This window comes from Leptinotarsa decemlineata, unplaced genomic scaffold (assembly GCF_025532065.1).
Source record: "Leptinotarsa decemlineata unplaced genomic scaffold, Ldec_3_MD MMD2_tig00026340_RagTag_RagTag, whole genome shotgun sequence".
Lineage (NCBI taxonomy): Eukaryota > Metazoa > Arthropoda > Insecta > Coleoptera > Chrysomelidae > Leptinotarsa > Leptinotarsa decemlineata.
Window position 1 is genome coordinate 5,035,150 of NW_027412694.1, and position 25,498 is coordinate 5,060,647.

Below are 25,498 nucleotides of genomic sequence, written 5' to 3' on the forward strand. Positions count from 1 at the left end.
TGCTTTACGAAGCCTAAAAGGTAGTCAGCAGGAACCCATGATGGTTAAACCTCTGAAGAAGCTAGCCACTAGCGTCAGCGAAACGTCAGGAAGAAATTCCAAAAATCTACGGCTTTCAAACTCGAAAAGCAACGACACTGAAAACCTCAGCCGTGAAAGTCTAAACCATTTTGTCAATGCATGGTTAGCTAAGTGACGCCATTCTATATCCAAGGCAAACCAGACTAGTTATTTTTATGCACTTCCCTGATACGTGCATGAAATGAAAGGATGCTAAAAAGAATACGAAAAATGAAGTGGCATCTTTTTTCTGATTAATTCGGCCGTAATGATGAATATCCATAGTAATTTCATAAACTACACCTAACCATTTGATCTTCACAAACTTTATTTTCGAAACTATCACATAATTCGCTAACAGTAGCTTTTTCATAGTGAATAACATACCAGTCACTACGAAAAAGCTTCTGTGTTAGGAAAACATGTGATATTTTTCAAAATAAAGTTTGTTAAGATCAAATCGTAATGTGTAGTTAATGAAATTGAAATGGCGTCATTCTAAATTCAATATGGCGGACTGTTTTTAGGCACCCCATGGATATCAAGGATACCAAATGAGATGGTTCAGAGAAAAAATTTCAAAATTCCAATTTTGAGAAGTTAGAACTCGGCATAAAAAAAAGGGACAGTTTAGTGGTGCTCTACCAAATGTTGAAAGGGCAGACTATGCAAGAATGACGTATTAGAACAGAAAGATGTCCTGTGATAACTAAAACATAAAAGATAAATCAATCATTTTCAGAAAAAAACTTCAATTGAGATGTTCTGAACATAAGAAAATTAATTTTGAAGTGAATAAAAACCCATAAGTTTATTGCATTATTCAATTTATATGATAAAAGTTCCATAGATCATATCGCGAGTTCCCCCTGTGTAAAGTGAATACAAGCCTGTTTTTTATTGATTAGGTATTTATTGTTTTTATTTTCGTCAATTATCGATTTCCAACACTGCTACCGTCAAAATGTAACAAAATTCGTGTTCACTTCAATAAAAATATTGAAACAGGTACAAAAACAATTTGTTCTAACAAAAAATATTCTAGAAAAAGCATATGTGTATATATGCGTTTTGAATGAAAATAAAGTCGCTTCCTTCACGAAGATTTTTCACCAGTAGGCGTACCAGAGCATCTGTTACAAATATCAAAACTGACTAATTGCCTCTCAGATAGTCGGCGTTGAAAGACACTTGTTGCTCTTTTATTTCATTTATTTCCTCCCAGTCAGTGGACAAGTGCGTTCGTAGTCTTAATCGAATGAAAACAATTAAAAATTTCAATTCGCCAATTAAAAGTGGAATTAATACGACAGAAATTTGTGTCGGCTTGAACTACAGTATGGAATTTTTGCAGTTTCCTAGTCAAATGAGTGAACATAATTTCAGAAATGTGCAACAAGGAAAGCGAAAAAAGTCGTGTCATTTTGTTGAAGGTTCCGAAGACTTTTTGGCACCAGTAAAACAGAGAAGTCAAGCGAACGCGAGGGAGAGAGATAGAACACACAGGTACTTCAATTATCATCTTGATTTTTCTAGAACGGAATCGTTTTATTTCATGAAATTTGAATAAATAGTAAACTTAGATTTTGAAAAATACAATAGGTAATATTAAGCTAAAAACACTTCATTTGCGTGAAGTTTTGCAACCAGTGTCTTAAAAATGTAGGAGATATTTACAAAACATTAATAGTACTTATTTATGGGATGTATTAAGAAAACACATACAACATAACTGTCTGGTCCCAAAAGTGTAAATAAAAATGTGGTAATTTGCTTCAAAATGAAGGAATTTTATATTTGAAACTTTAAAAATGGCAGAATTCTTATAGTTTTATCAAGTACATGATTTCTAGGTATGATAAGAGTGGCAACAGAGTTTGAAACTTACTATACTGTTTCCTAATAGTAAAAAGTAATGAATGCTCATTTTGAATGCAAAACACTATCAAGGTGCTCAAATAAAATTTCATGATTTTGTTATGATTTGCCACAGCTGGTACCTATAGGCGAGTTAATAATATTTTACCGGTTCCACCCTATTTTTGTATCGCAAACAGGTCGCAAACAAACGGTTTCATATGAGTGTTCCGGTCCCTTTATACTTGCAGTGGCGTGCGTTCGGGTATTTAATCAAAAACTAATAAATAAATTCATATATACAATTATTATTGTTATAACATTTTAATTCAAAATATTAGGTATGCATATTTGAGTAAATGTTAGGTATAAGCAAAAATTATGGTATGTTCTGATGAATCTTCGTCGAATTTTATGATTTAAGATTCTACAATTTCCTCAACTAAATGGTCTAATTTCCATATATTGTACTCTTTTTTTATAACATCTTCAATACATTTCCGTAATTTTTCAAAAATCAACATTTTTCAAAGACTCGTTCAGGGTATTTTGACATCTTTTGCTTCAAATGTGGTGTTTCTTCTTGAAACTAAACTCTTTACTTGAGCTCAAACGAGACCAATGGGATTAACTTCGCGATGATGAGAGGGTAGACGTTGATTAATAATATTTCCTTTCTGTTCCATCTTGTCGATTACTCCGCGAAATGAGTTTTATTTGAACATACTATGAACCATAGTTCTTCCATAATCATACTTTCATCAAATGGTATGTTTTCTGTCGAACCCACTCAGTGATACCCGCTTTTCTCCATGAATTAGTTGGTATTGTTTCAACTTTTCTGGAATGATAACTTGCATTATCCATCACGTTGACAGAGTAATTTTGCATGAGGTCAAATATTTGCTCAAATTATTCTTCAAATACATCGCCGTTCTTATCTTCATGGTAATCGCCAGAACTCATTGACTCAAACATCAATAAACCGCCCTCAACAAAATCATCAACACTTCCGAAATGGGTAATACTCAGTTGCTTTACTTTTATAGAAGGCGTCTTTAATTCGGTAGAACAACCTTCTTGAAATGCTTGAACTGAACTTGGTGAGGTTTTGTCTTGCTACATCTTTCCAACGGTATATCCTTTAAGAGGCCAAGTTTCATCCAGATGATAAATTTTTCTATTCTCTCTTAGCTGCCTTGGTGATGTCAACTCCAGCAAATAATCTCATCATTTTTGTTCAAGAGCGAATTTTTGTTTAGTTGTTTCCAGCTGAAATTTGATTTTTTCGAAGTTTTCCACAATTTCTTTCTGCCTATCATTGGATTCGTATATCGGTCTTCTTTAAACGCCCCCGTTATCTTGTCGAGGGTGGGTATACCATTTTTGAAATGATTCTTCTGATTGCAAGTTTATAGTTTTTATCAACAGTGCTTCTTATTAAAGATGGTTTTGGTGATTTCCTAGCTTCGTTTTTTTTCTCATTCTTGAATTTATATATCGATGATTTTGTTAACAGAAAAAGCCCATTTTCTCATTTTTCACTGGAGAGAAAAATGAAGTAGCCATTTTAATTCACACACTATGTATAATTTACTGATAACACTGATCAAGACGCATGGGCTTCATAAATAGTTCATTTTCCTAAAGCAATCAAGTACCTAATAAAAGCACTATTATATCAGATCGAATCATAACGTCATCCTCTTTTCCAGCGAAAATTGAAATGTCTGGTATCCAGGCAGTTGTATCGAAAACAGCATTTGCAGGAAATTCTTCTGTGAAGATTTCTGCACTGACACCTGTTGGATATAATCCAACTTCCTTCGTGGTATCAGCCAGGGGAATATTTGTTTTCTGATAGGTGTCAGTCTATTAACCTACAGTGTAGGTAAGTCGAGACTAGCCTGAACGAATTGTTCTTTTAGTTAATTTGATCAGCAGCCAGTCTTCAAGTATGCCTACTGAATATATGTGAAGCTTTTTTTCCTTATACGAGAAATTGGGCGAATTTTGGATATGCGGCTGGTTAGTACCTTCTTTAGCAGATGGAGAGATGACAAATTTGTTGTTTGTCGTTCGCTGCAGCTTGGTTAGAGGATTGATACTCTGAAAGGAATTCGATTTTTAATTATGGATTTCATCAACTTAAAGTTGATGATGGCCACTACCTTGCACTGACGAGAGACCAAATAGCCCAAAATCGGTCGGCAAGTGTGCCCGTTCCTATAATTGAGAATCGATTCCAGCAGTTGTGTCGCCATAAACATATGAAGGAAATACTTCGGTGAATATTCCTGCACTGACACCTGTTGGATATGATCCAACGCCCTTCGTGGTATTAGCCAGGAAATAGTTGTTTTCTGATAGGTGTCAGTCCATTAACCTACAGTGTAGGTGAGTCGAGACTGGCCTGAACAAATTGTCCTTTTAGTTAATTTGATTTACAGGCAGTCTTCAAGTATGCCCACTGAATATATGTGAATGATACGTACACGATTAATTTGATAAGATGATTCATTCCATGTATGGTTATTGTATGCCAACGATTGATCTCATGAGTTAAAGAATTACACAGCAAATAGAAAATATTTATATTTATTTGCTGTGTAACTTTCCAGAAAGCGGTTGCCTTAAAAATGATGTACCTATTTGTTGATATTCATGTTATAAAAAATGGAAATAAAAGTAACAATTCATTTGGAAGAAATAGTTGATATTGGACTCGTAGAGTGGGAATTGCGATGTTTCATTACTTCTTTTACATATAATTTTTTTTGTGAAATATCAGATTGTTGGCCCTGAACTGAACAACAATCTCAACATTCTTTCAAATCACATTGAATTGTGGTACATTCAATATTTTATTAATTTGAAACTCATACTGGGTTTTCACTATTAATAGTTTTGATAGTATAACTTGATAAATCAAAGCAAACATTTCAGAAATTGACTAAATTTGCACGCAATTCACTTCTATTATGATTCAGAACTTTCTGATCTACCCTGTATGTGAGTATATCATTTTCAGACAAGCGAGAATGAACAAAAAATGGCCATAGAAGATATTTCCGACACGATTATACATCTAGAGGCCAAGTCAAAACGTCATCAAAAGTGGTGGGTTATTTGAAAACAAAATATGAGGGCGATGACCAGTGGAGTATTGAAATATCGTCTGACAATTTGAAGAATATCGTTCAGCTTGGAAAATGTTATTACTGAAATATTATACAGAGCTTTTCTTTAATGCCCCCTTTTATTTTTGAACCGGTCAGCTCAAAAAATTGAAATTTGGAATAATGAAATGAATGCATGAATACTTTAATTTGAAGTGGAACTGACAGATGGCGACTGGGCGCCATCTAGAAAAAAAATTAAATGGAAAGGGGGGTCTTGGTGACACATCTTTTTGAAGCTCCTGACAAATGCTTCACAATCCTAGAATATAATATCAATATCTTCAACTACTACAAAATGGCAGAACTTTCAATAATTGCCAGAATACAGTGACATTTAACTACATAATGAGGTCAACTACATAAGCTTGAGGTCAATTCAGAAGATGCTCGAAACGGTTACCTTGAACTTCTTGACATATGAACAGCCTATCCGATATTTCACGCCGAACATTTCCGAACACAGTAACGTCAATATCTTTACAAATATTTATTATTCTCTGCCGTATATCCAATATTAGAGCAGGTTCAGTTTGGTACACCTTTTGCTTCACATATACCCATAAAAAAAGTCAAAAGGTGTCAAATCTGGCGAGCGGGTTACCCATTCTGTAGCACCTCGACGGCCAATCCAACGACCGGAAAAAGTAGTATCCAAATAGTTTCTTACTTGTCTGGAGTAATGTGGTGGTGTTCCATCTTGTTGGAATACAATATCATTAGGATTCGCTTCGACGATTTCAGTGATGAGAGGGTCAACAGTAGTTTCCAGCATATTCAAATATAGTTCCCTTGTTGAATTTTGATCAATAAATAGAGGGCCCTACAATATAGTTTCCCAATATTCCTGCCCAAACGTTTATTTTTTCTGGATATTGGGTATGTGTTTCCCGGAAAACGTGAGGGTTGGTGTCACTCCAATAACGGGACTTTTGTCTGTGAACATTGCCATTAAAAAAAATGTACATTCGTCACTGAAACAAATATTGTGGAGATAGGTAGGATGCCTTTCAATGGTTTCCGTCATGACTTCGCAGAATTCTGTTCTTCGATCAGGGCCACATTCAGTTAATTGGAGTACCATTTTAATTTTGTATGGATGATACCTATTCCTCTTCAAAAGTCTCCACACAGTAGAATGAGACACCTCACGAACATTCGTGACGGAATAAGTATACTGTTGAGGATTTACTACTATATCACCAATTATTTGCACTCGCTGTTCTTCCGGAATGGACGGATGACCTGGGGGCTTTTTGTTATGTACACTAGCGGTAGTTGTGGATTTGGATACAAGTTCCCTGAAATATTTTTTACAGATAGGTCGTTTCGGAAAACGTTCATTGAAAATTCTTTCGGTCTTGTGAAAGTTATACGTCGCACCGTAAATAAAAATCGCTTCAATTTTTTCTCACAATGGACGAGAATTGACCATACCTTTCTACTAGTAAAACCGAAAACTACATGAGGATATTCTAACTGAACAATGATGTTCATTGTCGTACTGACATTTTTTGTCGTTTTTGTAAACAATTTGTTAAGAAATAACTTAACAAACATTATCGGGTTGTTGGAATTGCCATATGGCAGATAAAAAGGCATATTTCTAGAAATATCGATATTAATGTGGCCCAGTCGCCATCTTGAAAGTTTCATCTGTTAATTTCATTTCAAAATGTATTAATTTCATTATCCCAAATCTCAATTTTTTGAGTTGACCCGCTCAAAAAATAAAAGGGAGGGGGCTTTAAAAAATGCACTGTATACTTTATTTATGACGGAAATTACCTCATTGTTGATATAATATGCGAAATATCTGCAAAACTGTCAAACATAAGATAAAAAATATAAAATTGATCGTTTCTGCTCACCATGAAATTCTCTACAGAACAGATCTTGTGTCATTTGTAAAAGTCATAATCTAGGTGAATTCCATGATAATGTAGGTAGATCCTTTTTAAAAGTCATCACAAATGTGAAGAACTAGAAGAGTTTTCATTTACGTTGTTTCTCTGATAGTTCAATTCCTAAATGTTATACTATATTTGTTTTCTGCAATTAAATACAGACTCAAGAATTTCATGTCTGCAAAATTTTAATCCTATCGATTTTTGTAATACATCCGTTGCCAATTGGGCTACCCGCACACTGGCAGCCGTTTTAATCTCATTGAATAAATACTTCAGTCGCGGTTGAAATTCTAGCGCACACTAGCAACTGAATAGTTGCTTAACTTTAGCTCCAAACTGGATATCATCGTTTCATCGCATGCGTATGTCTTGTTTCAAGTAACAGAAACAGCATAATCGAAATTGTTGTATTTTTTTTAAGACTGATTTATACAGTTCATTGTATGATTTTCACTATAAAGGGTTTTACAAAAACCGCGATACGTGTTTCGCTATAAAGTGGCTTCCTCAAGCGTAAACTGTTTACGCGGTTTAAAACCCTTTTTAGTGAAAATCATATAATAAACTGTATCAATTATGTTATAATATACAGTGTGACCCATTTAAAATAGAACCACCCCTGTAGAATGTGCATTTTTCAATCAATCTCAATTTTTTTTTATTTAAATATTAAGCATGAAAAACTGTATCTTGACACTAACTTTCACAATTTTAGTTTCATTTCCAAGGCACTCTATGGTTTTTTTTGTTTGTCAAAAACGGCAAAAGTTTATTAGGCAATTTTTGTTTTCAAATTTGACTATACCACTGGATTCGTAGTCGTTATAAATCAAAACTGTCAAATTTTCATTAAAAAATATTTGTTAACAACGAAGTTACAACAACTTCAATTTTGGAAACAAAGTATTTGTTTGTAATTTTTATTCAGATTATAGACATATTTGAGATCTGACAACACTGACTACGCCACTGGATTTGTGGATAATATTCCCTTAAAATCATTCATTTGATTGTAGGTTACGAGAAGTGTATTCTAGAATAACAGAAAATTAAAAATTCATTTTCAAGTTATGCAGTACTTAGTACATTCTTCCGCATAGCCGCTAAAATCAAATTGATTTAAAGCATGGAAATCATTTATTCAATAATAAAACAGAGAGCATGACAAAAATTGTTCCCTGTAAATTCTTCATAACTCAGCTAAAACAATCTTTTAGAGGAGATATCAATAATTTGAGGAAGCTGAACTCATTATGCAAAGGTTTTATAATAAATCAACAGTAGGCTGTGATTTTGACAGTTAATCATAAATAAAATAATAGTTGTTAGTTACGTGCATTTAATAATGGCTTTGCAATTATCATTAGAAGAAAGAATTGAAATTGTGAGAATTTCTGGGGACAATTATCATAGTGAAAGAGAAGCAGCTAGGATATTTAATCACAGACATCCAAATCGACTTCCCATTGACAGAAGCATCGTCAGTAAAATTAACAAAACATTTAAAGAAACCGGTGCAGTCAGCAAACATATTTTAAAAAATAATCACCGAAGAAGAAATTTAAACGAAGGTGCTGTTTTAGATTATTTTAGAAACCACCCAAACAGAAGTTTACGAGTCGCCAGTTTGGATTTAAACTTACCGAGAGAGACTATTCGACGATGTCTTAAACAAAACAAAATGAGAGCATTTAAACCTAAATTTATTCACTCTTTAAAGGCAGGTGATGAAGTGAAACGTATGGAATTTTGTTTGTGGGCACAAGGCGAGTACCTGAATACAAGAAATTTTTTAAACTGCATAATGTTTAGTGATGAAGCTTCTTTCAGCACCAATGGGGTAGTTTCATCGCAAAATGCTCGGTATTGGGCTACGGAAAATCCGCACTGGATCATAAATTGTAAAAGTCAATATTCCGAAAAAGTTAACGTTTGGTGTGGTATAGTACAAAATAGAATAATAGGTCCATATTTTTTTGATGGAAACATAAACGGGCAAAATTTTTTGGAATTTCTAAATAACCAATTATCGGACGAAATAGATGAAATGCCTCTTGCGGAACAAGTAAATTTATATTTTCAGCTCGACGGCTGTTCCGTGCACAATTCGAGGATTGTTAAAGAGTGGCTAAATAACCAGTTTCCAAATCATTGGATAGGACGAGGTAGTGACTTAATTGAATGGCCACCTAGATCGCCTGATCTAACAATATTAGACTTTTTTCTGTGGGGTATTCTGACACAAAAAGTATACAGAACAAGACCAACGAATCGAACTGAACTCATGCAAAGGATACGACAAGCTTGTGCCGAAATTACAGTTCAACAAATAAGAAATAGTGTAAACAATATTCGGAAGAGATACGATAAATGTATTGAACTTAATGGAGGTTTGGTAGAAGTCACAAAAATTTGAATGTTTAGTTTTAAATCAATGTTTATTTTAGTATCAGTTTTTTCTTAATGGCAATTAATTGTTGAATAAATACTTTGAAACTTGTTTGTATACATTTTGTTTTCATCAGCTATAGAAGAAGGTAGAGTAAGTTCAGAATCTCATTAAATGTGATTTTCCAGGTGCGCTGTTACAAAAGTACTATTATTTATTATTGGGAAACTTCCAAAAAGCTTACAAGTATGACCATTAATACTTCAAGATTCCATCAAGATTTGGTAAAAGCGCAATTGGGAGATCCCATGACATGAGATTCTGAACTTGGTCTACTACTGCGTAACTAGAAAATGAACTTTTAATTTTCTGTTATTCAATTCAATTTTTATTTTAATTTTCACTTCTCGTAACCTACACTCAAATGAATGATTTTAAGGGAATATTATCCACAAATCCAGTGGCGTAGTAAGATTTTTATTACAAAACGCTTGCACCACAAATCTCTCACATTACCATATTTTCAGGAGTTATAACTGTAGAACGCATTGAGCTGTTTACTTCGGATTTTCACTGTACAAATTCACTGGTGTTCTACTTGGTGATGACAGTGTTGTCAGATCTCAAATATGTCTATAATCTGAATAAAAATTACAAACAAATACTTTGTTTCCAAAATTGAAGTTGTTGTAACTTCGTTGCTAACAAATATTTTTTAATGAAAATTTGACAGTTTTGATTTATAACGACTACGAATCCAGTGGTGTAGTCAAATTTGAAAACAGAAATTGCCTAATAAACTTTTGCCGTTTTTGACAAACAAAAAAAACCATAGAGTGCCTTGAAAATGAAACTAAAATTGTGAAAGTTAGTGTCAAGATACAGTTTTTCATGCTTAATATTTCAATAAAAAAAAATTGAGATTGATTGAAAAATGCACATTCTACAGGGGTGGTTCCATTTTAAATGGGTCACACTGTATATGGATTTTCATGGATAATATGGATTTTCATCAAGTATCGGCCAGTTCTATTCAATTATTGTAATTTTTTAGTTGCCGCAACTAAACAATGGCTTGTGCAGCCTGTACCTATAGAATTTATAGGAACTGTTTCAAAAGAAACATTACACAGGTCTGCGACCAAAAAACTGCATAGGATTTTTTAACATTTTCTTACAGATTTTGACCTCCCAAAAACAGAAAAATTATTCAAATTATTATATCACATAAGTTTTTATGTATATTGTAGTATTTATGTTCATTGGTAATAAACCTATGTGACTTTTATTTGATAATGAAGAAAAACCACCTGAGCTGTTGGTGAGACAGGGAATGTTTTAACATGTTTGAGACAAGTCAAATGACGTACACTTTTACACAATTATAATATGCAAACTAAAATTTAAGCACATAATTTTTAAAGAAAAATAGCGGTAATCATTTCTTCTTTGATTTGATTTCTCATTTTTTATTCTCTGCTACAATTTTTTCCCGTTATTTTGGCGCAAAATAAGTTCTAGCATATTAAGTTGCATTTATACCTTCAATTGACGCCTAGTGTATATCGCTTGAAACAAAGAAAAGTAGACATACTGATATTCAAGTGAACAGTGCTGTTGTCTGTTAATCATGGCTACAAGGGGTTGTGTTATTTCTCCAAACAGTTTTTGTTATATATGTGGTGAATTCGCTATTAAAAGTCAACAGAGAAATGTAAGTGATTTTGTAAGGAAAGTTTATTTTGCCTACTTTAAATTAAAAATTGGTGATCAAGGGAAAGAAAAATGCATTTCGATTTGGAATTCCAATGATATGGCGTGAGCAGAAAAATCACACCACTGACTGCTACTTCTGCTCAGTTGACGTAAAGGAATTCAATTCAAAAAACAAAAGAAACATAAGTTATCCTAATCTTGACTCAGCTATACGTCCAGTGCCCCATAGCTCCGAGATATCTATCCCGCAGCCACCTTCCTGTTTGGATGAATACCCTAGTGAGTTGGAGGACGAAGCTACATTGCCTCCTCCGGGTGAATCAAGCTCAGATTTATCTTTTGACGAAGATGAAAGGCCTCAACTATTTTGGCTAGGTGAGCTCAATGATTTAGTAAGAGATTTATGTCTTTCAAAACATGCAGCCGAACTGTTAGGTTCTAGATTAAAAAATGAAAACCTTTTATCACCTGGCACTTCTTTCTACTGGTACAGACACCGAGAAGCAGCAGGCAGGTTATACCAAATATCCATGCTTTTTATGCTTGTGGGATAGCAGAGCCAGAGAACAGCACTGGAAAAAAAGTGATTGGCCATCCTGAGATAAAACCTGGAGAGAAAAATATTATAAACACTACCTTGGTACCACCAGAAAAGGTTTTGTTGCCCCCTCTCTATATCAAATTGGGGTTGATGAAACAATTTGTAAAATCGCTGCAAAAGGATGGAGACTGTTTCAAATATTTATGTACAAAATTCCCGAATCTATCAGAAGCAAAGTTGAAAGAGGGAGTTTTCACCGGCCCCGACATAAGAAAACTTTTAACGGACCCTTCATTTGTGGAAACTATGAATGATAAGGAAAAAGAAGCTTGGGTATCGTTCAAGGACGTAGTACGAAAGTTTTTGGGAAATACTAAGGATCCTAACTATAAAACCATTGTGCAACTGATGCTAGCAGCATATGAAGCTCAACGCTGCTAGATGAGCTTGAAGGTCCATTTTTTACACTCTCACTAGACTATTTTCCTGAAAACCTGGGAGCTTACAGTGAAGAGCAGGGGGAACGATTTCCCCAGGATGTTCGTGATATTGAGAGAAGGTACCAAGGGCGATGGGATGTCACTATGCTTGCTGACTACTGTTGGCTGCTTAAGCGAGAAACTGAAGATGGAAATCGAAAAAGGACTCGTCAAAGTATCAAGGAAAAGAAGAAGAGGTTTCGTAAAGAATATGAATAAGTATATGTATCAAAATGTTTCGTTTGCTTTAAAAAAATATTTATTGTTTGAAAATTTTGAATAAAGGAGTGTTTTAACCAATTTTTTGTGTTTGAATTTGCAAAAAATCCTTATGTGATAGAAAAAAATGGCCATCACTTTTGAAATCAGCGCACTTTAAACATATAATTCAGTAAAAATATCTCGTGCAGCTGAAAAAAAAATTTTTTTCGCAGACCTGTGTTATCTGCCTTTCATTGTTCCTCGTTTAGTGGAAAACCCAAGAATTCGAAAGGAAGAATTCAATTGGTAGTAAATCTGACCTCTTTTTCCATTAATTTTAATTTCTATAGTTTCTCAAGTACCTACCATTATTCATTCGGGGTTTTCAAGAATACGATGAACTTCAGTTCGTCTAAGAAATTGAATATTATATGTTTTTATGATGAATTTCTTTTCATTTAAGTTAAGTAACTACTGTTTCAGCGTGAATACGGCTTTTTCCACTCTTCGGACTTTGATACCAACTGAACCGAAAGATCGAAAATTGAGTAAAATAGAGACACTCCGACTAGCTTCCAGTTACATATCACATTTGGGAACGCAGCTCATAGCAGGTGGGTAGGAAAAAATATTTATTATCAATTATTTCGACAGTTTCGAGCCCAAATTTCAAGGAGTGTAGACTAGTCGATAGTATTTGGAGTATGGAATTTATTGTAAAAAAATAAAAAATAAAATGATAATAAGTATAATAATAATATGTAACCAATTTTCGTTTATCAGCTCTTTCGAAATGAGGTACCCGTCTTGAAGAAAGGAAGCTCCAATTTTGATGAATTTTGTTGAGGAAGCTATTGTATAGTGAAAAACGTTTTGCGGATTTTGTAAAACCCTTTACAGTGGAAATCATACAATGAACTGTATTAATTAGTTTTCATCCTCTATTTGTAATATATAGCAGCACATTGTGAATATGACAACTGACTCCTGAATGATAAAACCATCAGACAGGTACTCGACGGAGACAGAAGTAATTTTTGTAAATACCTTTTGTTTCAGGTGAATATAATACGCCTTTACTTGCAAATGGTTCAACAATATTTATCTCGATCCCTGTCGAGTCAGCATCTATCTACTGAATTTATAATTCATGCTCATTGATCATTCCCAAAAAGTACTTATCTATTTATTTTTTGATTTTCATGAAATTATTTTCCAGCAGCTTGACTGCATTAACCTTTCTAGATTTCATATAATTTCTAGAAACATGTGGATAAAAATAACATAAAAACTTGGCAAGTTGACTTGGGTGTCACACCAATAGGTGGTTCCACTTATGTTTCGCTTGCGTTTACGCAGCTATTTTTATCAAGTAATTTCCTGGTTTTTCTCATTTTGTCTTATTCGCTCTATACAAGCGACCTGCCTAGGTCCGAAAGAGTGAAGATATCCCTGTACGCCGATGACACGGCTCTACTCTCGTCTTTCATGAGGCGGGAGCTCGGCGTCGTCTACATGCAACGTGCATTGGACGACCTCGAGCGCTGGTACCTCGATTGGAAGATCCGAGTAAACCCGGAAAAGACTCAGGCGATAACCATGGGAAGATTACTATCTTCTCCGGCCAGAAAAGTGAGAATCTCTGGAAGGGAGATTGACTGGCAGGCGCGAGTAAAGTACCTCGGTCTTTTAATAGACCGTAGGCTCACTTGGAACCCGCACATTATGTACGTCAAATCCAAGATCGAGGGTCGAATAGCTAGACTATACCCTCTGATCAACAGGAAATCTAAAATGAGTTTGAAAAACAAGATCACGATCTACAACACGATGTTCAAGTCTGTCATCATGTACGCTTCAGGCGTCTGGGGACAAGCGGCTCCGTCCAACATTTCCATTTTGGAAAGGTTACAAAATAAGTTAATTAGGATGATTGTGAATGCTCCTTGGTTCGTGCGGAATGAAGCCATCCGCAGAGATTTGCAGCTGCCTTCCATTCGGCAGTCCATTCAGTCGAGGAATGCGAGAGTTTTCGAAAAAACGGAAACTCACGAAAACCCGTTAGTTAGGGAAGCCACAGACTATGCTGTAGACGACCCCTCCCGATATAGAAGGCCCCGACACTCTGTCGAATGAGGCCCTCATGTCCCCCGTTAAAGGATGAATAACTCTTTCATCCATCCCACCCCAGCCAGGTAGGGGTATCCCGTGAAGGGCGGCACTGATGTCTAAGGACTTCATGCCGTCACCCATCAGTCATGTACCCATTGGCCCCTCTCAAGGCCAATGATCAGCCAAAAGGGTAGGGGAGCTGGTCTCCAAACCTGAACAAAATGAAGATGGATTTCGTCTCATTTTGTCTTCAATCGAGGACCGCCTGCCCGGTACTGACGATGCCCAATAGGTTGAAACAGATGTCTACCGGTGGCTCTTAAATTGAAATCAATATGGGAATGATCAAAAAGTACTTATCTATTTATTTTTTGATTTTCATGGAATTATTTTCCAGCAGCTTGACTGCATTAACCTTTCTAGATTATATATATATATATATATATATATATATATATATATATATATATATATATATATATATATACAAATATGAAAGTTATTGAGTGTCTTGATATAGAAACAGAAGTTAATATCGGACATAGCACTCAAGAAAGTGGCAAACCATAGACACGTGTTTCGGGCTTTTGGCCCATCATCAGTATGGTGCAGCCAAGTGTAAGGATGGGCAACACTTGGTTACCAAAAGATAGAAATACAAATGCACGGAGCCACCAACAGGAGCCAACCGCACATTTGTGCTTTCAGTTGATAGATCTCGTGTTCACAAGAAAACTATCAAAATCACCACGGAGGCAGCTATAGCTACCTGCGTGACATCCGGGTCCAGGAACACGAGATCTATCAACTGAAACCACAAATGTGCGGTTGGCTCCTGTTGGTGGCTCCGTGCATTTGTATTTCTATCTTTTGGTAACCAAGTGTTGCCCATCCTTACACTTGGCTGCACCATACTGATGATGGGCCAAAAGCCCGAAACACGTGTCTATGGTTTGCCACTTTCTTGAGTGCTATGTCCGATATTAACTTCTGTTTCTATATCAAGACACTCAATAACTTTCATATTTGTATAATTTCCTGGACCCGGATGTCACGCAGGTAGCTATAGCTGCCTCCGTGGTGATTTTGATAGTTTTCTTGTGAACACGAGATCTATCAACTGAAAGCACAAATGTGCGGTTGGCTCCTGTTGGTGGCTCCGTGCATTTGTATTTCTATCTTTTGGTAACCAAGTGTTGCCCATCCTTACACTTGGCTGCACCATACTGATGATGGGCCAAAAGCCCGAAACACTTGTCTATGGTTTGCCACTTTCTTGAGTGCTATGTCCGATATTAACTTCTGTTTCTATATATATATATATATATATATATATATATATATATATATATATATATATATATATATATATATAAAATTTTAATATTAACATATGTCACAAAAAGGATTTGAAGCTTTATAACTTTCATTTATTATATATGCAAGCACTTTCGATATATATATATATATATATATATATATATATATATATATATATATATATATATATATATATATATATATATATATATATATATATATATATATATATGAAGCGATGGGTAGTCTTGACTGACTAGTTAAGGAGAAATACGGAATAATGTTGGGGATGCAGTCAAAATTGCTGGGCTGTTGTTTAAAGAATACTCTTTGTTATATCGTCGAGCTTTCGAGAATGTTTATTCCCATTAAGACATCTACAATAAATTGATAACATTGAAGCAAAATTGTAAAACAATAGATAAAAAGTACTTACTAACTTGAGGTTATAGTAAAAAGTCGAAAATTTCATTGAGAAACACAAAAAAGTGGTGCTAGACATTATTATTTGATAAGTTTCTGATTTTTTATGTTACCGCTAGGTTGAGTTGAAAAACGTCACAAGCTGAACTTCGCCTTTCATCGAGTGTTCCATTTTGTTTCATTTGTAATTATTCGATGAATAAAACCGATTATTATTATTATATTTTCCAAAATTTCCAACAATTTTTTTCATATTATTATGAATGAGGAGATGCTTTGTTATTATATAAGGATATTCCATCGATATGATTTTTGTTGAAAAACTTGTTTAAAGGCATAATTTTTGACTGGTTAGAACACATTTCTTCATCATGTGTTGCTAAAACCATTATTAACGTTAACAAATATATTGTCCTCTCCTACAACAGCTACATCATGTAAGTTATGATTTATATCGATCCAATCAATATAATTTTTGGATAGTTTATTGTAAGAGGAAACTAATGGATGCATTTCAATATTCACTGTTTCGTAATAATTTATTCTAGTTTTATTTAGAGGTATGTATTGTTGAAAGAATTAATGGATTGGAGTATCGGTCAGTCGCTTTACATCCACTGATAATGTATAACATAAATAGCGTTGGTGACATAGTCATTACGCGAATATCTAATGTACTGTTGTTGCATTAATTGATCTTTCAAAACTTTCGATTAATTTTCGCGAATATGATATTTTCATATAAATACCATACAAATTGTTTAAACACTATAAATGATTCTTCGCCGCTTCAAGAGGTTTCTAATCTCGAATAATATAAAAGAACAAAAATGATTTTACACAATTACTTATCAGGGTGAACTAGAACATTGCCTTTTTTACATCTGTTTGAAGTTCTTCATTACAATATTAATCTATGTTGACAAGGAAGGTAACAGTGTTGGATCATCTTAAAGTGGGTGAGACGACCAGCTTCATCAGAATTTTCATAATATTTTAATAACTATTCATAATGGGTTTTTACAATAATGGTTAATGGAGGCTCGTTGTGACATAAGCTCTATATGTTTTTTTGAGAGAGGATGATTGATCATCCTTTTTTTTTTTCAGGGCCTATAGAGCAACCTTGTATACGACTAGCTAAAACGATGGAGGAGGAAAATTCAAATATGAACAGGCACCAAGTTTGCACGTTTTGTATATCACACAAAAAATCTCCGGTAGGTATTAGTAAAATCTGAACAAATCGCAATATGAACTTAAAGTTCAAAATTGTTAACTCGTTATTTGGAGAGTTCAAAGACTGACTTATAGAAGTACGTAAACCGTCAATAAATCAGTGTCCAACCAATTAGGTATCAATAATTAAAAAAAAAATCTATGGTTCTGTGAAGGATAACTCAAATTTTGCAAAATGGCATTGATTAAACAAGACTGAATACCTTGTTATGACCTCTAATTCACAGTAAATTGGCAAGGTTTTAGTCATTTTCCCCGAAATAGGTGGGATACAGAACTTTCAAAGTGAAGGTCAAACAACTTCTTGCAAGAGAAGATTGAAAGTGGACTACATGATACAGAAACATACTTCTTTATAGTAATAAGACACACAATGATGTGTTTTAGTATTTAAGAGAAAGCCGAAAAATAGCTAGTACAATCCTGATGATAGATAGTTCTTGGGCAAAATTCTAAAAAAATAGTTGATGCCATAATAAGAACAAAAGTTTTAGGTATATTCAAAACCTCTGACAGAGATTTCCCTCATTTCTCGGTAGACTTTAGTCGCTCATCCTTTGGCATAATTTAGATCTAGACAATGGCGATTATCCCTAAAGGTTTTGGGCGTTCAGTTGCAATTTTGACAGTCCATAATATATAAATATATACAGTGCATTCCATTTATAACGAGCCACGCTGAATAACTTTTGGCACAATGATCTTCAGAAAAAATAAAAAAAAATTGTCAACAATAGGAATCACACGTTAAAAGGTAAGGCCTCGATAGTCCTTAGCTCGCACAAGTTTCTCAACTTCGGAGAGTTGTCGTTCGTATGAGGGCGATAACTGATTAACGGAAAAACAGATTTTAAACATATATCACCCTATATTGTTTCGCATTATCAGAGGCTCCATGATGAGCAGATTTCAAAAAAGTATAAAATATATGATCTGAAGCTTATGGTTCGGGAGCTACAAATTATTTGAGTTGAAAACGAGTCACCCTGAATAACTTTTGAAACAATGATTTGCAGGAAAAATAAAAAACAAGTCAACAATTATACAGGAGGCCACATTTTGAAATATTCGTTCTAGAGACAAATTTGGAAGCAATATATCAGAAAAAGATATTTTTTATCAATTATTGAATCAAAATCTGATGACGACAATGAAAAGAAAAAAATGTCTATAGGAAATGTTCAAAAACGTTTCCACCAACTACAAATGAGAGATTCTCGGGAGTTATTTCTCTGCAATGTCTCATAATATTCTCTCTCAAATCTTCTAATGTTGTTGATTCTATGTCATACACTTTAAACTTCAAATGACCTCATAGAAAGAAATCTACAGAAGTGAGATCCGGAGACCTTGGTGATCATTCTGTAGGACCTATTCTGCCAATGCAGCGACCAGAAAAATGATCATCCAAAAATTGTCGCACTGAAGCTCCATAATAAGGAGGTGCACCATCCTGCTGAAAAACTATTTGTTTTCGAATAAATTTATATCCCCTTCAATTACCCTATTGATTATTCGATTATCCAACATATCCAAATATTTATCACTAATCAAATTAACATCGATGAAAAAAGGTCCTATGATGTGGTCACCTAAAATTCCAGCCCAAGCATTCAGTTTTTGAGATCGTTGGGTATGACCTTGACGGTATAAATGAAGATTCGTATCACTCCAATATCGAGAATTTTGCCGATTAACCTCTACATTCAAACGTACATTCATCCGATAAACAAATGATTTACATTACAAGAAATTCTAATCAAGTTGATTCGTTCAGTGAGATTTTCACAAAACTTGATACGTCTATCGAAGTCATCTTCGTTCAATTCATGAAGTAGTCTAATCTTATATGGATGAAATTTGTACTTATGAAGGATCCTGAAAACATTTGTACGACTGATTCCTGATTCTCGTAAGAGATTACGAATTTTCCATTATTACAACGTGCCCTAAAACTACAGTACAAATAGCGCCATCGTTGATAACTCCTGAACCGTTATGCTTTTCATTGGTAAATGATCCAGTTTCCATAAATTTGTTCAATAATTCCGAAACGTATTTGTGTCGTACATTTCTTTCTGTATGATTACCATTGAACATACGGGCAGCAGCTCTAACACTATTTCCATTCTGGTAGTACAAACTCACTATTTCAATGCGTTCTCGAAGCATATAAACCATTGCTTCTCAAGAATTCACAAAACAGAAACACCAATTGTAACTTCACCTGGTAGGTAATCGTTATTGTAGAATGGTTATATTAGTTTCCTATTCACCCTGTGTGTATGTGTGTTTGTACGCGTTTGCCACTATTTTGTTTTGTTGAAACAAGCGCGAGTGAGAATCAAACTCGAGGGTGCGGGCGTGTGAAGCAGACTGTCAGTTGTAGCGCAAACCGCGGAGCAACCATTCATTTGTTTTGTGATTATTCGCTTTTTCATAATATTTTCGTACCTATGCTGATATGGATTCTAAAAAGCGTGAAGTGGACAGTGAAAATAGGAGGTTTCTGGCAGAATGGACTGAACAATATTGTTTTACGCTGCCTAATATAGGCTTCAAGCGGTTCCAGTGTGCCTTATATGCAATAAAACTGTCGCTATTGTTAAGAGTGGTAATTTGAAGCAACACTACGAAACAACTCGTCAGCAATTTCTCAAAAACTTTCCCTTTGGCAGTAAGGCTCGTTAAGAAAAACTTCAATCTCAGTTCTCACAAAAATAAAACACAAAATTACTAGTTCGTTGCATAAGCGAGCAAGAAAAATCCACAGAAGCAGCGCTACGTGTGTGCTGGACGCTCGATAAACGGCAGAAACCATTTTCAGATTCTTAGATGGTGAAAAAATGTATGTTAGAAGTAGTGACGGCACTTTTAGAAGAAAAAAAGATGTCGCTGCATTTCCAAGTATTCCATTATCAGCGAGAAGTAATACACGAAAAATGGAAATTTTTGCTGCTGATATTAAAACATTCTTTTTGAACTTCTGTAAAAGGCACCTTGCTACGCCATAGCACTTACACCGTCGGTGTAATTTCTCACAATAATTTTAGGTCTTGTGTTTTATAATTCAGAATTTGATTTGAAACCAAAATAATACATAGTTAGCACTTAATTTTATCAGTCGTTTTTTCTGGACCTCGTTAAAATTTTCCCACATTTACCGGACCCCACCTAAACTACTTGCCCACCCCTGGTCTAGATTATGTCAAAGGATGGGCGACTGAAGTCTATCGAGAAATAAGGGAAATCTCAGAGGCTTTGAATGTACCTACAACTTTTATTCTTTTCATGGCACCAAAGATTTTTTTAAAATTGCCCATGAACTATCATCAGGATTGTCTATCGGTTGGTCGGATCCCCATTTCGGGGCCCATTTTCAGTACCGGGCATGGTCTCTTCAGAACGTAGTGAACCGTCTGAGTATTACAACCAAACTAACCAAGCGTCTTCAGTTCAGACGAAATCCATCTTAATTTCATTCAGGTTTGGAGACCAGCTCCCCTACCCTTTTGGCTGATCATTGGCCTTGAGAGGGACCAATGGGTACATGACTGATGGGTGACGGCATGACGTCCTTAGACATCAGTGCCGCCCTTCACGGGATACCCCTACCTGGCTGGGGTGGGATGGGTGAAAAAGTTATTCATCCTTTAACGGGGGACATGAGGGCCTCATTCGACAGAGTGTCGGGGCCTTCTATATCGGGAGGGGTCGTCTACAGCGTAATCTGTGGCTTCCCTAACTAACGGGTTTTCGTGAGTTTCCGTTTTTTCGAAAACTCTCTCATTCCTCGACTGAATGGACTGCCGAATGGAAGGCAGCTGCAAATCTCTGCGGATGATCTTCTTCAGTTCACAAATTTAATTCCAGCTAGTCATGAACTCTTTCTGCAGTTGATTCAGTGGAATGTCCACTGCGCCACCTGTAGCCAAATCCAGGAAACAACTCCACAAACACATACTCCGGGGTGGGAGTCGGAATGATGATTGATATTCCGGAGAGGTGCATACGACATGCTCCGGGTTTAGGTGAAAACACCTTACCCCTTGCCTCTCATGGAGACCTACGACTTTGTAGGTCGTGATAATCAGACGGTTCACTCCGTTCTGAAGAGGCCATACCCGGTACTGATGATGGGGCAAGTACATCGAAACCGGTCTATGGGATGGTCGGATTGACCAAATGAAATTAATTTGTGCTTTTCATAGTGGGAAATAACTTGCGGCGAACTTTTCAAATCGAAGACGTTGCACATATTTAATGATGTAAAAAATCCAATATAGCTCTTTGGGTTCTGGAAATATACAGGAAAAACCAAAAAATCCCAAATTATTTTTTCCCATATCTTCTTTGTTCTCAGGCATATTGAAAATCTGTCCATATTTTGCTATTGGCACTTGATGTGGGCTATCTGAATATGTCCATGAATTTTTTATACAGGGTGTCATCTGACTTGGGCCACCCCCATCTTTGAATTTTTAAATACGGACCTGTATTTTTTGTTGTAGTTTTTGTATCGTCGATGTGCAATTCATACTGAGAAATCAAATTCAATTTTATATTTCGGGATATTTCGGTAATATTTGATTATAATTGTGTGAATTATTCCCTTTTAAATTAATATTCTAGAAATTGGTTGACTGAGTTGAATAAGAACACAATAGCAAATTTCACGTCTCCCTATGTACCGTAGAGTTTTTCGAGAGTTTTTTTTCATTTTTAGGTACCTATTCATATTTTTTCCATTGCTCTAAGAGTTTTCTACAATAAACTTCGAATAAGAAAATAATTATCTGAAACATATCTACATCAAAAATATATTATATGTGTTTTAATAAGCAGAAAAACAGAAAAATAAATGATAGCAATAATAACATCCAAAACGAACACTATAATTGTAATGAAAATTGAAATGAAGTAATTTATATACACAAAAAAAAATAATATCGAATTGGAGTCCTTCCATTTCGAAACATTTTTGAACTCGGATTTTCATAATATTTATTGCCCTCAATACACTTATTTGCTGCATCGTTGCGAAATAATTCGAAATCCTCAATCTCGAGTCTTCCACATTTTCTATCTCTCTGCCAGCGTAAATCCTATTTTTCAATGTTCCTAATAAAAAATAGTCCAAAATCTTGCAGGCCATCTTATTGGCCCATTTATTGCACCATTAATTTTTTTGTGTATATAAATTACTTTATTTTAATTTTCATTACAATTATAGTGTTCGTTTCAGATGTTATTATTGCTATCATTTCTTTTTCTGCACATCAAAACACATATAATATATTTTTGTTGTAGATATGTTTCAGATAATTATAAAAGGTTTTTTATTCGAAGTTCATTGTAGAAAACGCTCAGAGCAATGGAAATATGAAAAAATATGAATAGCCACCTAAAAATGAAAAAAAAACTCTCTAAAAACTCTACAGTACATAGGGAGACGTGAAAGTTGCTATATTTAACTTGGTCAACCAATATCCAGGGCAGTAATTTAAAAGGGAATAATTCACCCAATTATAATCAAATATCACCGAAATATCCCGAAATATAAAATAAAATTTTATTTCTCAGTATGAAGTGAACGTCGACGATACAAAAAATACAGGTCCGTGTTTAAAAATTCAAAGATGGGGGGGCGCAAGTCAGATGACACCCGGTATAAAAAATTCATGGACATATTCTGATACCTCACATCAAGTGCCAATAGCAAAATGTGGACAGATTTTCAATATGTCTGCGAATAAAGAAGATATAGGCAAAAAAATAATTTGGGATTTTTTGGTTTTTCCAATTTATCTCCAGAGCCAAAAGAGCTATATTCGATTTTTTTACATCATTGAATAGGTATCTAAAATAAGCAACTTTGCCACAATTTAACCGACACTCTATCTCTTATCGTTTACAAGATCTCCATGTACCGAAACGAATTTGAATAACCCTGTATAAACAACAAAAGTATTTTTCTCAAACGCTGGAGTTTACCATCCAAAGTGTCGTCTTCAGGAGACAATCTAAACTGTTATTTCATCACCCTATGATTCCAATTTGATTTATAAAAATAACGTCGATTGAGGTTTTACACTTCTGGTGTATTCAGAACATGCTCTGATCCACCCTCAAGGCATATGAGCAAATCATTTCATGAGAATACTGATCGAAAGATTAGGATCTTGACAGGATATTATAACTTACGTTAAATTGTATTTGCATATTCAATCACGAAGTCGTAATGGTTAATTTATTTTTGTGATCATCTTGAGTACCATTGAGTTCAGCGAGACATCAGAATTCTCTCTTTTGTATGAAAATATTCCAAGAAAAGATAAATGATTTCATACGCATGTTCTTCTCATGGAAATGTCAAAAAATATTTTCAATTTATTGTGTCTCACTATACAACTAGTTTTTTGCAATTCTAGCATGATAAATTTCTATCTTTACTGGAAAATTTTGCTCAATAACTATGTCATACTCATATGTTTGATAACGAAATTTTGATTTATTTTCAGAGGACAATTCTAACCGAAGACTTCGAATGTACAAATTATGAAGGACAGATTTTCCTGGCAGCAAAATCTCCAAATATTAACACGAATATAATGATCAATGATGACATACAAAATATTTATTACTGAGTGAGATACATGTTATATTTTGCCAAAGTAGAGTTAATTTCAATTTAAATTTCATACAAAACATTATGACTTACCACTAATTTTTGTTCAACTTTTATTCTGTACTTAACCTTTTGGTATCAGATACATTGTAGTCTATTTTGTTTGAAATAACAAACGAAACTATCAATTGTTAAATGTATTTTAAGAGTCATTAAGTTCATTTTGAAATGAGCTAACAATATATTACAGTTCAATAAAAATATATAAATTAGCTTAGTCATATTTTATTATTCTATAGAGAAGAATTTCTACCGATGATAACGCTACTCCAACATCTAACGGCAGAACGGAATAAGTGAATATTAAAGATAGGTTATATTGTTTTAAATTTTTGTTTGTTTCTTATTCAATCGTGAATATGGTAATACGTTTTCTTCGTATTGCTTACGTAGGTGAAACCGTGCACGGTTTGTTTTTACAAAATCAAACAATAAAAGTGAATAGTGTAGAATTCCGGTAAGTAATTAATTGTTCATGTACCCTTCCTGTTAGTAGTATCGACAACTAAAGTGTCGCTGTTTTTATCTTCACCAAATTGTGTGTGTGTGTGTGTGTGTGTCACATGTGTGTGTCACTTACTGATAGTAAGTTACTGTTACTGATAGTAAGTACATGTGCTATCTGTTCCTTACCATAAATCAACTTATTATGAGAAAGGCACACACTACCAAAAAATCAAGCATACGCGTCACTACCTCAAGTACTGAAAGATATCAAAAGTCTGAAAAGGTTCAGGAGTTCTGTCATAAAAGGGAAATGAAAATTTCATGTTTTTTACCACTTTTAATTGTAACTAACGTTACTGCAGTTTCGTCCTATATGGACATTCTCAAACTAATACAATAAACTAAAACTAAATGAGTTTATTGTATTAGTTTGAGAATGTCCATATAGGACGAAACTGCAGTAGTGCTATAATTATTTTAATTGTTGGATGTAATAACGTGTATTAGTTTTAGATACTCTTTCAATTGTGTTTCTCAGATTTTAAAATTCAGCTTATACTTACATTCTTGTTTTTGTATTAGAATACTATTTTAACATTTTAAGATTTGTACTGTACTTCAATATTTCATCCCCCCGATTTATATACATTGTAAATAATGTTTTAACTTGCTTTTTTAAACCTGTACCTGACGTTTGCTGTGTCCTGTAATGGTCGTTTTGCAATAAAAGTATTATTATTATTATTATTATATCGTCGATTATTAGTGCACTCATTTCTTCCCTAAAACTTCACCTCTGCAAGAGACTATCGAATCTGGATCGTACTGTATCTCACATTATATTATACAACCGGAAAGTGTTAGTACTAAACTCCGTGTTGTTTGATGCTTCGGCAAAAACCTCGGAAGCAATCTCTCTGAATATGTTATTGATCGT

The 25,498-nt window shown here is 34.5% G+C and overlaps 1 protein-coding gene across 2 annotated transcripts; it reads left to right on the top strand.

Annotated features, from left to right (window-relative positions):
- Positions 1-1,103: 1,103 nt before the first annotated feature.
- On the top strand, positions 1,104-24,326 carry LOC111509945 (uncharacterized). 2 transcript variants are annotated; one of them, XM_074183482.1, is made up of 4 exons: positions 1,104-1,566; positions 12,801-12,946; positions 17,298-17,407; positions 23,948-24,326. In XM_074183482.1, exons 1-4 carry the CDS (start codon positions 1,319-1,321, stop codon positions 24,071-24,073), a joined length of 630 nt encoding a protein of 209 aa, XP_074039583.1. In that variant the 5' UTR covers positions 1,104-1,318; the 3' UTR covers positions 24,074-24,326. The 2 variants fall into 2 exon arrangements, with proteins under 2 accessions (XP_074039583.1, XP_074039584.1); XM_074183483.1 differs by having other exon boundaries at positions 1,111-1,566; positions 12,816-12,946.
- Positions 24,327-25,498: the final 1,172 nt, after the last annotated feature.

What these genes read in the sequence shown, in the direction of transcription:
- LOC111509945 (XM_074183482.1), top strand. Translation starts at nt 1,319, where the DNA reads ATGAAAACAATTAAAAATTTCAATTCGCCAATTAAAAGTGGAATTAAT. An exon ending in GGGAACGCAGCTCATAGCAG is followed by an intron (nt 12,947 to 17,297) that starts GTGGGTAGGAAA and finishes TTTTTTTTTCAG; the next exon opens with GGCCTATAGAGCAACCTTGT. An exon ending in TATCACACAAAAAATCTCCG is followed by an intron (nt 17,408 to 23,947) that starts GTAGGTATTAGT and finishes ATTTATTTTCAG; the next exon opens with AGGACAATTCTAACCGAAGA.